At 41.3% G+C, this 15,439-nt stretch overlaps 1 protein-coding gene across 1 annotated transcript in view; it reads left to right on the top strand.

Annotated features, from left to right (window-relative positions):
- Positions 1–15,225, top strand: part of zdbf2 (zinc finger, DBF-type containing 2) — a 27,890-nt gene extending 12,665 nt beyond the window's left edge. The window contains exons 8-12 of the mRNA XM_080422334.1: positions 1,434–1,748; positions 11,287–11,438; positions 11,701–11,872; positions 12,480–12,750; positions 13,987–15,225. Of these exons, the coding sequence (XP_080278460.1) occupies positions 1,434–1,748; positions 11,287–11,438; positions 11,701–11,872; positions 12,480–12,750; positions 13,987–14,699 (1,623 nt within the window). The 3' untranslated portion in view covers positions 14,700–15,225. The remainder of the gene's footprint in view (positions 1–1,433; positions 1,749–11,286; positions 11,439–11,700; positions 11,873–12,479; positions 12,751–13,986) is intronic.
- Positions 15,226–15,439: the final 214 nt, after the last annotated feature.

Genomic DNA, 15,439 nt, shown 5'->3' with positions numbered 1-15,439 from the left:
ATATATATATATATATATATATATATATATATATATATATATATATATATATATATTATATAACACCAGCCTGATGTTATAGCCTGATGTTATATATATATATATATATATATATATATATATATATATATATATATATATATATATATGTATATATATATATATATATATATATATATATATATATAACATCAGGCTGGTGTTATATAAAATATATATATATATATATATATATATATATATATATATATATATATATTATATAACACCAGCCTGATGTTATAGCCTGATGTTATATATATATATATATATATATATATATATATATATATATATATATATATATATATATTATATAACACCAGCCTGATGTCATAGCCGCCAGGAGGTGTTGACATTACTTCAACCCATTTTGTCAAAAAATCACGCAAATTGCTACAGAGGATCTGTCCTATTTTTAATGCAATTGCCCTAAAACACTTTGCGTACACATTCCCACCAGGCCAAGGAAGAAATGCCACCCTACATTTTTCAAATCAGCCTTATGGTGGCGTTATAACAGGCCAATTCACGTTTTTACCTATAACTGGACCAATCGGTGTGAAACTTTGCACGCACACTCCCTAGAGGCCAAGGAAAAACCTTTGCCCTGCACTTTTCACATCAGCCTTTTATAGCGCCACCAGGAGGCCGATTTTTGCAACAAAAAAAAATGTGGGCGGTGAAACCGCCCCTATATGTGAGGTTTGGACATCGACATTCGATTGCACCCCCCCAACCCTGCGCTGTGATTGGCCACCATTGTACCCCCCTAACCCTGCACCGTGATTGGCCAATCACAGTCTATTCAGGACTGTGATTGGCTAGTGAAACATGACACATGTGCATAGCCCTATAAATAGGACTATGCACTTAAAAAAAACACATTTATGTTCTTTTTAAGTTAGGGGTGTACAATGGTTGGTCCACAATATTACTTTTCTTCCATCACTTCTTCCATCACTGTGATGACCACTGTGACCACACCGCCCACTTCACACAGGGTGTGATTTTTTATATTACTCCTACAGATTTTGTCCAAACATCACGCAAATTAGTACACATTATCTCTATAGTCATGTGATCAAGACGGGAGTGGCTCGTTTTGAACAAAATGCCTCAAATCATGAACGCAGTGTCCGATTGCCGTGAAACTTCACATTGGCCTGCCCGATTTTTCCTTTTTCATCCTGATTTGCTAAGATTGACTAATACTACCTGGCCTGGTGCTTGGGTTAGGGTTAGACCTGTGTGTGCCTGGCCTGGGTTAGGGTTAGGGTTAGGGTTAGACCTGTGTGTGCCTGGCCTGGGTTAGGGTTAGACCTGTGCTTGGAGGAGATCATCATTTCTAGAGGTTTTCAGTATTTATAAATGCTTAACGTTCTTTCTTCCAGGAGGCTTTGGAACGAGGTGGAACTGACAGACTCCGCCCACACAGCCCCGCCCTTCACAGACCCGCCCTCCATAAACTGCCTCCGGCCACGCCCACTCAGCCTCTGGCCACGCCCCACGGCCAGGTGAATCTGACGGAGACCACGCCCCTTCAGGACCTGTGGTGTCTGACAGAGGCCCAGGTTCACCTGGACGACCAGGTGTACGCCCACCAGCTAGACTCCGCCCTCCATGCCACGCCCGGGGACGGAGCCAGGAGGAGGAGTCAGGAGGAGGAGGGGGAAGAGGGGTACAGGGTCATCCTGCCCATCGAGCAGGTGTGTACTGTATTTAAAGTACATTTTAAAGTACATGTCTACATTCTATGATCCTATAGTTTACTGAGACACTACACTGTCTCTCTGTATTCTATGATCCTATAGTTTACTGAGACACTACACTGTCTCTGTATTCTATGATCCTATAGTTTACTGAGACACTACACTGTCTCTGTATTCTATGATCCTATAGTTTACTGAGACACTACACTGTCTCTCTGTATTCTATGATCCTATAGTTTACTGAGACACTACACTGTCTCTGTATTCTATGATCCTATAGTTTACTGAGACACTACACTGTCTCTGTATTCTATGATCCTATAGTTTACTGAGACACTACACTGTCTCTGTATTCTATGATCCTATAGTTTACTGAGACACTACACTATCTCTCTGTATTCTATGATCCTATAGTTTACTGAGACACTACACTGTCTCTCTGTATTCTATGATCCTATAGTTTACTGAGACACTACACTGTCTCTGTATTCTATGATCCTATAGTTTACTGAGACACTACACTGTCTCTCTGTATTCTATGATCCTATAGTTTACTGAGACACTACACTGTCTCTGTATTCTATGATCCTATAGTTTACTGAGACACTACACTGTCTCTCTGTATTCTATGATCCTATAGTTTACTGAGACACTACACTGTCTCTGTATTCTATGATCCTATAGTTTACTGAGACACTACACTGTCTCTGTATTCTATGATCCTATAGTTTACTGAGACACTACACTGTCTCTGTATTCTATGATCCTATAGTTTACTGAGACACTACACTATCTCTCTGTATTCTATGATCCTATAGTTTACTGAGACACTACACTGTCTCTCTGTATTCTATGATCCTATAGTTTACTGAGACACTACACTGTCTCTGTATTCTATGATCCTATAGTTTACTGAGACACTACACTGTCTCTCTGTATTCTATGATCCTATAGTTTACTGAGACACTACACTGTCTCTGTATTCTATGATCCTATAGTTTACTGAGACACTACACTGTCTCTCTGTATTCTATGATCCTATAGTTTACTGAGACACTACACTGTCTCTGTATTCTATGATCCTATAGTTTACTGAGACACTACACTGTCTCTCTGTATTCTATGATCCTATAGTTTACTGAGACACTACACTGTCTCTGTATTCTATGATCCTATAGTTTACTGAGACACTACACTGTCTCTATGTATTCTATGATCCTATAGTTTACTGAGACACTACACTGTCTCTCTGTATTCTATGATCCTATAGTTTACTGAGACACTACACTGTCTATGTATTCTATGATCCTATAGTTTACTGAGACACTACACTGTCTCTGTATTCTATGATCCTATAGTTTACTGAGACACTACACTGTCTCTCTGTATTCTATGATCCTATAGTTTACTGAGACACTACACTGTCTCTCTGTATTCTATGATCCTATAGTTTACTGAGACACTACACTGTCTCTGTATTCTATGATCCTATAGTTTACTGAGACACTACACTGTCTCTCTGTATTCTATGATCCTATAGTTTACTGAGACACTACACTGTCTCTGTATTCTATGATCCTATAGTTTACTGAGACACTACACTGTCTCTATGTATTCTATGATCCTATAGTTTACTGAGACACTACACTGTCTCTCTGTATTCTATGATCCTATAGTTTACTGAGACACTACACTGTCTATGTATTCTATGATCCTATAGTTTACTGAGACACTACACTGTCTCTGTATTCTATGATCCTATAGTTTACTGAGTGTTGCGAACGTTCACGGCATACTTACCAGCAGTGGCCTATATATGGAGATCCCCATAAATGGAGACGATCGACCTACGAGGTCGTCATAGAGACCCAAGACATGTCATAGATACGGGGTCTGACATCAGTGAACCCTTCCCAGAAACTCCAGGCAGCTCCATATGAGGAGATGTTTGACACTATCTGACATCACCAGAGTGATGTCAGGGGTTACCCACAGAAGGATAAAACACGCTGGATGTCATGGCTGAAACCAGCTACTCTCCTCATCGGCACTAGACTCAGTCCTAACTCTTCCAGAGTAACCAACATCGACCCAAGCAGGATTAGCTCACCAGACAACCCAGTGTACTCAGCGACGCTCGAAGGTCATCTTGACCCTATACAGAGTACCAGGACGACTGGCTGGCCGTACAAACCAGCTAGGCCTCTCAGTGGCTCTTGAGCCCGGTTCTAAACAACCAGCCGATTATCAGTTTTACACTGAGACACTACACTGTCTCTCTGTATTCTATGATATTATAGATTACTGAGACACTACACTGTCTCTCTGTATTCTATGATCCTATAGTTTACTGAGACACTACACTGTCTCTGTATTCTATGATCCTATAGTTTACTGAGACACTACACTGTCTCTGTATTCTATGATCCTATAGTTTACTGAGACACTACACTGTCTCTGTATTCTATGATCCTATAGTTTACTGAGACACTACACTGTCTCTCTGTATTCTATGATCCTATAGTTTACTGAGACACTACACTGTCTCTGTATTCTATGATCCTATAGTTTACTGAGACACTACACTGTCTCTCTGTATTCTATGATCCTATAGTTTACTGAGACACTACACTGTCTCTATGTATTCTATGATCCTATAGTTTACTGAGACACTACACTGTCTCTCTGTATTCTATGATCCTATAGTTTACTGAGACACTACACTGTCTCTCTATATTCTATGATCCTATAGTTTACTGAGACACTACACTGTCTCTGTATTCTATGATCCTATAGTTTACTGAGACACTACACTGTCTCTGTATTCTATGATCCTATAGTTTACTGAGACACTACACGGTCTCTGTATTCTATGATCCTATAGTTTACTGAGACACTACACTGTCTCTCTGTATTCTAAATTTCTAAATTCTGTTCTGTCTGAATGTGTATTTATCTATTATGAAGATGGCGCTGACGGCGCTGACTGACTGGCGTTAACGTGCACTCTGCTGTTCAGGGCTCAGGCAGCAAAGCGAGAGAGAGTAAAAAAAACGATTATGGGCGAGCGTTCCTGGTGGTAACCGGAACGCTCGCCCCAAAACACACTCGCCCCCATTCATTTCGCGGACAGAGGCCGCCGGATTAGACCCGGGGCGATTGTGTTTAGGGACGAGTCTTCTGTGATTTCATTCACCAGCCAGTGCTGCCATATTTGGCGAGAGAAATAAGCAACCAGTTCTATGAAAACAAGCCCAAAAGAAGCAACTTAGGCCACATGAGCACTTAAAACCTATGCTATTTTTTTAAGCAAGCCTAAGCAAGTACACTTTAGAAACAAGCCCCAAAAAAACGCAACCCACAACGACCAACATTTTACAAGAAAACTTTACAGAAAAACAAGCCCAAAGTCGCTTATAATACGCGGACATGGCAACACTGGCCCCAGCAGGTAAAGCCCCGGAAGAGTGAGACAGGCAGCGCCAACAACAAAAACAAACGAGGAACCGAGAGTGGTACGAGAGACAGAACGAGAGCAAGACAGACATTACAGAGCGAGACAGTTTGTGCAAAGGAACTTTTCATGCACAAACCGTCATGGAAAACAAACGTAGAATGATGCAGCGTTTAAGTTAAAGGCAGTCAATCTGGCAGTAAAAGAAGGAAATAGAGCTGCTTCACGTACCCTTGGCGTCAATGAGTCAATGGTGAGACGTTGGAGACGCCAGAGTGAAGAACTGTCTCAATGCAAAAAGTCGAAAAAAGCTTTCAGAGGTAATAAAAGCAGATGGCCCGAACTTGAAGACTTTCTTGAAGATTGACTGAACACACAGAGAGCAGACGGCCGAGGTGTTTCCACCGTGCAGATCCGACCAAAACAGTCGCCACCGAAATGAAAATTTAACATTTTAGAGGTGGACCATCCTGGTTTTTCAGATTTATGAGACGAAAGGGACTGTCCGTCAGGGCGCGGACGACTGTGTGTCAGCAACTCCCTCCCGACTACCAGGAAAAAATAACAAACTTCGGCGAATTCACACAAAGAAAGATTCGAGAATATCGGACCGGCCCAGATCATAAATATGGATGAAGTGCCTTTGACGTTTGACCTGCCTCTCACTAGGACTGTTAACAAGAAAGGTGAATCGTCCATCACGTTGAGAACCACTGGCCACGAGAGGACGAATTTCACTTGTGTCTTGGGCTGCACAGCATCTGGATTAAAGCTTCCGCCAATGGTGATCTTTAAGCGGATCACTATGCCAAAAGAAAAAATCCCGAACGGCATCTGCTTTAAAGTCAACAAGAAAGGGTGGATGATGGAAAGCGTAATAAAGGAGTGGCTGAATGAGTGCTACGTCAAGCGCCCTGGAGGATTCTTTTGCCAAAAAAAAGCGTTGCTCGTTTTGGACAGCATGAGGGCCCATATAACAGATTCTGTGAAAGCAGCCATCAAGAGCACAAATTCAATTCCAGCTGTGAGTCCCGGGGGCACAACGAAGCATCTGCAGCCACTCGACATCAGTGTGAATCGTGCATTCAAAGTGGCACTACGCGTTCAGTGGGAGGCGTGGATGACTAGCGGCGATAAATCCTTCACCAAAACTGGTCGCATGCGAAAAGCAACTTTCGCTCAAGTCTGCGGGTGACAGCGTGGAGGAGTGTCAAAACATCCACGATCTCCAACGGGTTCCGAAAGGCTGGACTGCTACCGCTGCGTGATGAAGAGGAGGACGCCGCCACAGCTGAGGCCCTTCAGAGGCTGTTCGATTCCGACAGTGACGAAGAGGAGTTTGTTGGTTTTGAGAGCGACAACGAACTCGAGAGGAGAGTGGCTGACGAAGCCACCCTGAGCCTGTTCGTTTCCGACACTGAAGATGAGGACTTTGGTGGTTTTAGTACGCAGGATGAAGACGAAGATGAGGATTAATTACGGTACTTGACTTTTCTGGTTACAGCTGTGTTACTGCACCGTGGCCTAAAAGATGAAGACGAGGATTAATGACTTTTCTGGTAGGCTGGCTGATTACCGTATATTTTAAGCAGCCGTGTTACTTACTGCACCTTTAGGCTTACGCTGCCGTGTTACAGTCACTTTTTTTTGCACTTTAAAAAAAACACATATAATTAGTGTGGTTGCCCTAACAGGGCAACCAGACTATAGTAATCTTCGCACTTTATTATTATTATAGATAAACTTTATTTCAAACCAGATCTCCTCCCACAGTTTATTTTTCCCAATTTAGTGCCATATGTCAAAATGACCGGCCTCACCGGGAATCGTGTGCTTGAATTTGGCTAAGAGATTGGTTACATAGTTTAATTGATAATGATATTGTCTTAGACACTGATCAACTGACAAGCTCTTTTCTATCCACCTGTACTGGCATTCTCGACACTGTTGCGCCGTTTAAAGCCATGCGCCCCAGACCCAGGTCGGAGCCTTGGCTAAACGAGACCACTCACGCCGCCAAGAGAGAGTGTCGGAAGGCTGAGCGCAGGTGGAGAAAAGACAGGCTCCATGTGTCACATGATATTCTAAAAGAGTGTTGGAAAAACTATCAGAGCACTGTCAAAGCTGAAAAAACAAGGCATTTCTCTGATATTATTTCCAAAAATGTGGATAAACCACGTGTTCTTTTCAAAACTATTGACCAGCTGTTAAATCCTCCCCAACCTACTTGTCTGGAGGCATCTTCTGAGGTCTGTGAGGATTTTCTCTGCTTTTTTGTAGATAAGGTCACAACTATCAGAGCACACATCACCCCCCCTGCCCTAGACCCCTCTCTGGCTGTCACCTGCACAACTGTATTTAATCATTTCAACCCTGTGTCATTTTCTAAACTCAGTGAACTGGTCATGCAACTCAAAACCTCATCCTGCCCCACTGATGCTATCCCCACTCACCTCTTTAAGGAGGTCTGGGAGTCCATTGGGCCTAGTGTCCACAACATCATAAATAGCAGTCTGGCCTCAGGTGTTGTACCAATATACTTTAAAACAGCAGTTGTGACACCACTAATCAAAAAACCCAGTCTCGATACCTCTGTCTTGGCAAACTACAGACCAATTTCAAAGCTTCCTTTCATTTCTAAAATCCTCGAGAAAACTGTTTTATTTCAATTACAGTTTTTCCTGCAGGAACACAATATTTTTGATGTCTTTCAATCTGGATTTAAAGCATTTCACAGTACCGAGTCAGCGTTGTTGAGGGTATTCAATGATGTGCTATTGACCACTGACAAAGGTAACTCTGTTATTTTGCTACTCCTTGACTTGACCTCTTCTTTTGACACTCTGGATCACAAGACTCTAATCTCCCGTTTGGAGCAGTGTGTTGGTGTCACAGACACGGCCCTAGACTGGTTTAGGTCTTATCTATCTGAGAGATGCTTCTCAGTCAAATTTGGAGATTTTGTGTCATCCTCCACGCCCCTGTCCTCCGGAGTCCCCCAGGGCTCGATCCTTGGACCTATACTGTTCTCCCTTTACCTTCTCCCCCTGGGACTAATTTTTAAGAAGCATGGCATCTCATACCATCTCTATGCAGATGATTCTCAAATCTACATGCCCTTAAAGAAGGAAAGTAATAGCTCCCTGACACCACTTCTTGATTGTCTCAATGATGTTAAAACCTGGATGGCTTTTAACTTTCTAAGTGTCAACGAAAAAAAGACAGAGGTCATAGTGTTTGGGCCTAGTGGTCCTGGCATTATACCCACCAATCTGGGCCCCCTACAGTCTTATGTGAAACCTGTTGTCTCCAACCTTGGAGTCAAATTTGACAATCTGCTCAAATTGGATAAACAGGTTAATGCTGTGGTCAGCTCCAGTTTCTACCATCTGAGACTGCTTGCCCGAATTAAATCTGTTCTGTCCTTCAATGATTTTGAGCGAGTCATTCACGCCTTTATTTCCACACGTCTGGACTACTGTAACGCGCTATATGTCGGGCTAAATCAAGCCTCCTTGGCACGCCTGCAGCTAGTCCAAAATTCTGCGGCACGCCTCCTGACAGGAACCAGTAAGCGTGAGCACATTACGCCTGTACTGGCCTCACTCCACTGGCTACCTGTTCGCTTCAGAATTGATTTTAAAATTTTATTGTTTGTTTTTAAATCCCTGAATGGCTTGGCACCTCAGTACCTCTCTGACCTCATAAAGGTCTATACCCCCCCAAGGTCACTGCGGTCTGCTGGCCAGCTAAGTCTCGAGGTCACAGTAAGGACCAAATTAAAGACCAGAGGCGACCGAGCCTTTGCTGCCATAGCCCCCACCCTATGGAATGCGCTCCCCCCCATGTTAAAAGGGCCCCCACCATTGAGACTTTTAAATCTCGGCTTAAGACACACTTTTACACCTTGGCATTTTAACCCCGCTTGAGAGTTTTCTGTGGTCTATGTCCTATTTGTTTTCTGTGTTTTTTATGGTGTTTTCTGTGTTTTTAGCTTATTTTAGCTTGTATTTTGCATGATTTTCTGTACAGCACTTTGTAAACCCTTAACCCTGGTTGTGAAATGTGCTATATAAATAAAGTGGATTGGATTGGATTGGATTGATTTATTAGTGCATTAAATTGCCCCATCCACTTTAATGGAAAAATGAAAAAACTCCCATTCAAGTATTTATTTCTCAAAACCCGTAAGCGCTAGAGTTACAAGACTTTAAGGGGAGGTTCATAATATTGTCAGAAATTATTAAAAAAATAATTACACCAGTCGGCCTCATGGTGGTGCTATAACAGTCCCCTTTAGGTTTTGGCCTATAACTCTTGAACCGTAGGTCGTAGAATAAAAATATTATTTTTTCCCTAGATTCCTTGGGTCATGACGCAACTCCCCATATAGGCCACGCCCATTTGCGTCAGGATAGATTTTCCGCCATTTTGAATTTTCTTTAAAACACACTTTTAGCTCCTCCTCCCACATATTTTCTCCAAATTTCACAAAAATCGGTACACATGATCTCTGGACCGATGCGATAATCTGGACCGAAACAGAATGTTGATAGTCCATACCGTTCGTCCGTAAATGGCTTCCAAAGTTAGCGGAAGGGGCCCGTTTTACAAAAAAGGCCACAAATCACGAACGAAACGTCCAGTCAATCCCAAATTTGAATCACATGTCAAGGGTGGTTTACTCAACAAATCTCCAAAAGCATTTCCACTTTGATCCATAGGGGGCGCCACAAATGCTCAAAATGTAACCGTTTGATGCAAAAACCTTATGTTGGGGGGATCAATCCTCTCAAAATGAAACGCAAGTGATCTCAGGAGTTATGTGACAATGTAATTGGCGCAGCCTCCGATGGTATTCCTCACAGCGTATTCCTCGAGTCCCGACGGCAGCGACCCGCGACTCGCGTCGGCGCAACCACACTCTGCAATTGCCCTGAATTGTGACGCGTCTAGTTTAGCCATTGATATTGCCTCGTCAAGCGCTGTAAGCTTTTGTTTTTTGTTATGGTACTACTGTAGGCTATAATGTACGGTAACGGTAGATCAGTGGTTTTCAACCTTTTTCATGCCAAGGACCCCTAAATTGATACATATTTGTCCGCGGACCCCCAATTAAAAATGTTGAGCTTGCTATGAGCTTCAAAAATAGCAGATCTACAAGCTCATAGCAAGGCACTCGGTGCTGGGCTATGAGCTTGTAGATCTGCTATTTTTGAATAGCCAAAGCTAAGTGGTTAAATGATTGTGACGCTATTAACAAATTTTGCTGGGGAACCCCTAGCACTCCCTCAAGGACCACTGGTGGTCCCCGTACCACGGGTTGAAAACCATTGCTGTAGATCACTGCCGGTACGAGCGCTGGGAGCGCAAAGTTTGAAAGTTGAAAAGTTTGTGTGTCTGAAACGCTATGTGATACATACAGTACAGTTTACACAGCACAATACATGTTCTGTAGCTACTATTGCACTAAATGGTAACACTTGAATACGTTATGCAAATATGCAACTTGTTTGTTGAAATGTTAATAAATGGGAGCTTCCCCAAACAGCCATTTCTTTCCCGACAATCCCCTCTGTGCACGAACCCTTACATATGGTAATTAAACATTAAAACACCCGCGGCTTATAGTCCGGTGCGGCTTATATATGTACAAATCATTCAATTTAGCTAGTGGGGCTTAAATTCAGGTGCGCCTTATAGTGCGCAAATTACGGTAACTACATATATATATATTTATGTATATTTAACTACATATATATATATTTATATATATTTAACTACATATATATATATTTATGTATATTTAACTACATATATGTATATTTATATATATATATTTAACTATATATATATATATTTAACTACATATATATATATTTATATATATATATTTAACTACATATATATATATATATTTATGTATATTTAACTACATATATATACATTTATATATATATATTTAACTACATATAGATATATTTATATATATTTAACTACATATATGTATATTTATATAGATATATTTAACTACATATAGATATATTTATATATATTTAACTACATATATGTATATTCCAGGTGCTTCCAGCTCCAGCGTTCATCCATCCATCCTTTGTGGGGAAGACGTGGGCTCAGATCGAGCAGGAGGACGAGGAGAAGGTGGAGAGCATGGTGAGAGACTTCAGACATGGAAGATTCATCTGCTACTTCCATACGGAGTCACTGATCAGGTAATCAGTACGTTAATATGTTAATACGTTAATATGTTAATATGTTAATATGTTAATTCATATGTTAATTAATACCTCATTTAGGTATATATATTTACACATTATATATATATAGATGTATATATAATGTGTAAATATATATATATACATCTATATATATATAATGTGTAAATATATATATATATATATATATATATATATATATATATATATATATATATATATATACTGTATATAATTCTGATGGTGTCATCATCTCTAGGTATGGAAGGATGAGAAGCCAGAACAGGAAGGGGCGGAGCCTGGCTGACAGAGAGGAACACGAGGACGATGCCAATCATCTTCCTCTAGCCACTCAGGATGAAGATGACCCACAATGCACCTTGAGGAGGCGGAGACGCCGCCGTCTGTTCCGATTGGCCTCCAGGTGTCAGGTGACTAAAGACCGCTGCACACTGCAACATATTTGGCCCCATTATGATGTCATTACGATGTCATTATGATGTCATTATGCTGTCATTATGATGTCATTATGCTGTCATTATACTGTCATTATGATGTCATTATGATGTCATTATGCTGTCATTATGATGTCATTATGATGTCATTATGTTGTCATTATGTTGTCATTATGATGTCATTATGCTGTCATTATGATGTCATTATGTTGTCATTATGTTGTCATTATGATGTCATTATGATGTCATTATGTTGTCATTTTGATGTCATTATGCTGTCATTATGCTGTCATTATGATGACATTATGCAGTCATTATGCAGTCATTATGTTGTCATTATGTTGTCATTATGATGTCATTATGATGTCATTATGTTGTCATTTTGATGTCATTATGATGTCATTATGTTGTCATAATGATGTCATTATGCTATCATTATGCAGTCATTATGTTGTCATTATGTTGTCATTATGCAGTCATTATGCAGTCATTATGATGTCATTATGATGTCATTATGTGTGTGTAGACTGACACACTGGTATAATCCACATTAAAAATCTTATGGTCTCTTTGTCTCCCCCAGGTGGTCAAAGTGAGTCACGGCACTCAGACCGCGCCATTGGTTGTCCCAGCTGTCCGTCAACAGCCACCGGACCAGCGGACCCTGTCCGTCGGCGAGCAGACAGCCAATCAGGACGCTCCCCGCCCCCGACAGGTGGAGCCAGAAGAGAGAACCCCGGACAGGCTGAGCCTGCCTCCATCTTACTCACGCATCATCACTCCCCTACAAGCTCACGGCTCATTGGTCTACATCCTCTGCTCCCCAGACACTGGAGCACAGCTAGGGCTTCATGGTAATGAGTTCATGAACTGTTTAGTTAATGAGCTGTTTAGTTCATGAACTGTTTAGTTCATGAACTGTTTAGTTAATGCACTGTTTAGTTAATGAGCTGTTTAGTTAATGCACTGTTTAGTTAATGCACTGTTTAGTTAATGAGCTGTTTAGTTAATGCACTGTTTAGTTCATGAACTGTTTAGTTAATGCACTGTTTAGTTAATGCACTGTTTAGTTAATGCACTGTTTAGTTAATGCACTGTTTAGTTCATGAACTGTTTAGTTAATGCACTGTTTAGTTCATGAACTGTTTAGTTAATGCACTGTTTAGTTAATGAGCTGTTTAGTTAATTCACTGTTTAGTTAATGCACTGTTTAGTTCATGAACTGTTTAGTTAATGCACTGTTTAGTTCATGAACTGTTTAGTTAATGCACTGTTTAGTTAATGAGCTGTTTAGTTAATGCACTGTTTAGTTAATGCACTGTTTAGTTAATGCACTGTTTAGTTCATGAACTGTTTAGTTCATGAACTGTTTAGTTAATGCACTGTTTAGTTCATGAACTGTTTAGTTAATGCACTGTTTAGTTCATGAACTGTTTAGTTCATGAACTGTTTAGTTAATGCACTGTTTAGTTCATGAACTGTTTAGTTCATGAACTGTTTAGTTAATGCACTGTTTAGTTCATGAACTGTTTAGTTCATGAACTGTTTAGTTAATGCACTGTTTAGTTCATGAACTGTTTAGTTAATGAACTGTTTAGTTAATGCACTGTTTGGTGAATGCACTGTTTAGTTCATGAACTGTTTAGTTCATGCACTGTTTAGTTCATGCACTGTTTAGTTCATGCACTGTTTAGTTAATGCACTGTTTAGTTAAAGAACTGTTTAGTTAATGCACTGTTTAGTGAATGCACTGTTTAGTGAATGCACTGTTTAGTGAATGCACTGTTTAGTGAATGCACTGTTTAGTTCATGAACTGTTTAGTTCATGAACTGTTTAGTTCATGAACTGTTCCAGAAGACATTTATATTTAGATCTGTTTCAGAAGACATTTATATTTAGATCTGTTCCAGATGACATTTAAATGTTGGTCTAAAACTGATTTTAAATCATAATTTGACTCATCCCCTCAGGTTTAGACCTCTAAACTCATTTTGTGCTTTTAATTGATGATATTATGCTTTTAATTAAAGAGACTATGCTTTTAATTGTTGCCAATATAATAACAAATAAAAAATCTATTCTCCTTTAGGCTCCTCCCACCACAAGCGTTGCAGGAAGCGCAGGCGTCCATTGGACGGACGGCGGCAAGCGGCGGGAACCAAGCTGAAGTACAAGCCCCTCCCACTGCAGTTCTACGACCCGCTGAGCCACTGTGTCGTCAGCTCCCTTCCTGAGGGGCGGAGCTCCCTTCCTGAGGGGCGGGGACCGCCGTGCCCCGCCTACAACATCAGCACCACACATACACGCCGGCCCGCCCACCTACGCACGCACGTACGCACGCACGTACGCACGCACGTACGCCAGCTGTTCAGGAGCCTGAGCCCACAGCTGAACGCCGAGAGGCAGGAAGGGGCGGGGTCTGTGGGCGGAGCCTGCAGGAAGAGGAAGGGCGGGGCCGTCCGGGACACCTCCGGCTCGACCGGGGTCAAGGGTCAAAGGTCGTCCGGCACTTCGTCCAATGGCGGCCACTTCCTGCCGAGCGCGCTCAGTGCGGATGCCGCGAAGACGTCGTCCAATCAGGGAACGGGTGGTGCAAAGGGGCGGGGCAGGGACCGGAGCGAGGGAGGAGGAGCCAAGGAGAAGAGAGGGAGGGGAGGAAGAAGGACTAGCCAATCAGAGCGAAGCTCAGGCAGAGGCCGGAGGAAGAGACCCCGCCCACTGATAGACTCCTCCCACACACACACGTCTCCTACAAGCTCCTCCCCCTCACGGTGTCTGAGGGCGAGAAGAACCAGGAACTGACCCTGTCTGTCTGTCTGTCTGTCTGTCTGTCTGTCTGTCTGTCTGTCTGTCTGTCTGTCTGTCTGTCTGTCTGTCTGTCTGTCTGTCTGTCTGTCTGTCTGTCTGTCTGTCTGTCGGTCTCCAGGAAGCTGCCAAAACAAAAGTCTCACCTAAGGAAGTCAAAATGAAGTTGGTCATCAGTCATGTTTATGATGATTGAATTATGATTTATCTCATTGAAAAGGTGGATTGAATTAGATTCAGATTTAAAGGACCATTCTGCTGTTCTGATAAGTTTAGCTTAATATAGACTGTAAGACTTCAGTATCGTTCCACCCCTAATGACAGTGATTCTCTGTATTCTTTATCATGTCTGTTGGTTTTTAATTGAGTTTATTTACAGTATGAATATGAGCATGATTTAATTACTTGGTTACTTTTTTTGTCACATATGTTGTTGTTTATGTTATTATTTTAATGCACTTTAAAACAAATTGATTTAAAAAGTCCAGCCTAAAATAGACCCTGGATTAAAGATCAGTTTATGAATTAACACAATATTGACTCTGTTTTTCAGGTATGTTTAGTAATGTGTGAGTAACTTTGGACAAAATGTAAACAAATACAATGTCTAAGAATGAGGCCATTAATGGGAAAATAGTATAATAATATTTACGATATTTGTTTGACCATGAAATATGTCAAATAAATATGAAAAATCCTTTTGCTGAAGCCACAATCCAGAGGACAAAGAGGAGTCT

This window comes from Gymnoscopelus braueri (assembly GCF_963280865.1).
Source record: "Gymnoscopelus braueri genome assembly, chromosome: 24".
NCBI classification, from domain to species: Eukaryota; Metazoa; Chordata; class Actinopteri; order Myctophiformes; family Myctophidae; genus Gymnoscopelus; species Gymnoscopelus braueri.
Note: the sequence above shows the minus strand (reverse complement) of the source record. Positions and strands in the feature narration are given on the sequence as shown.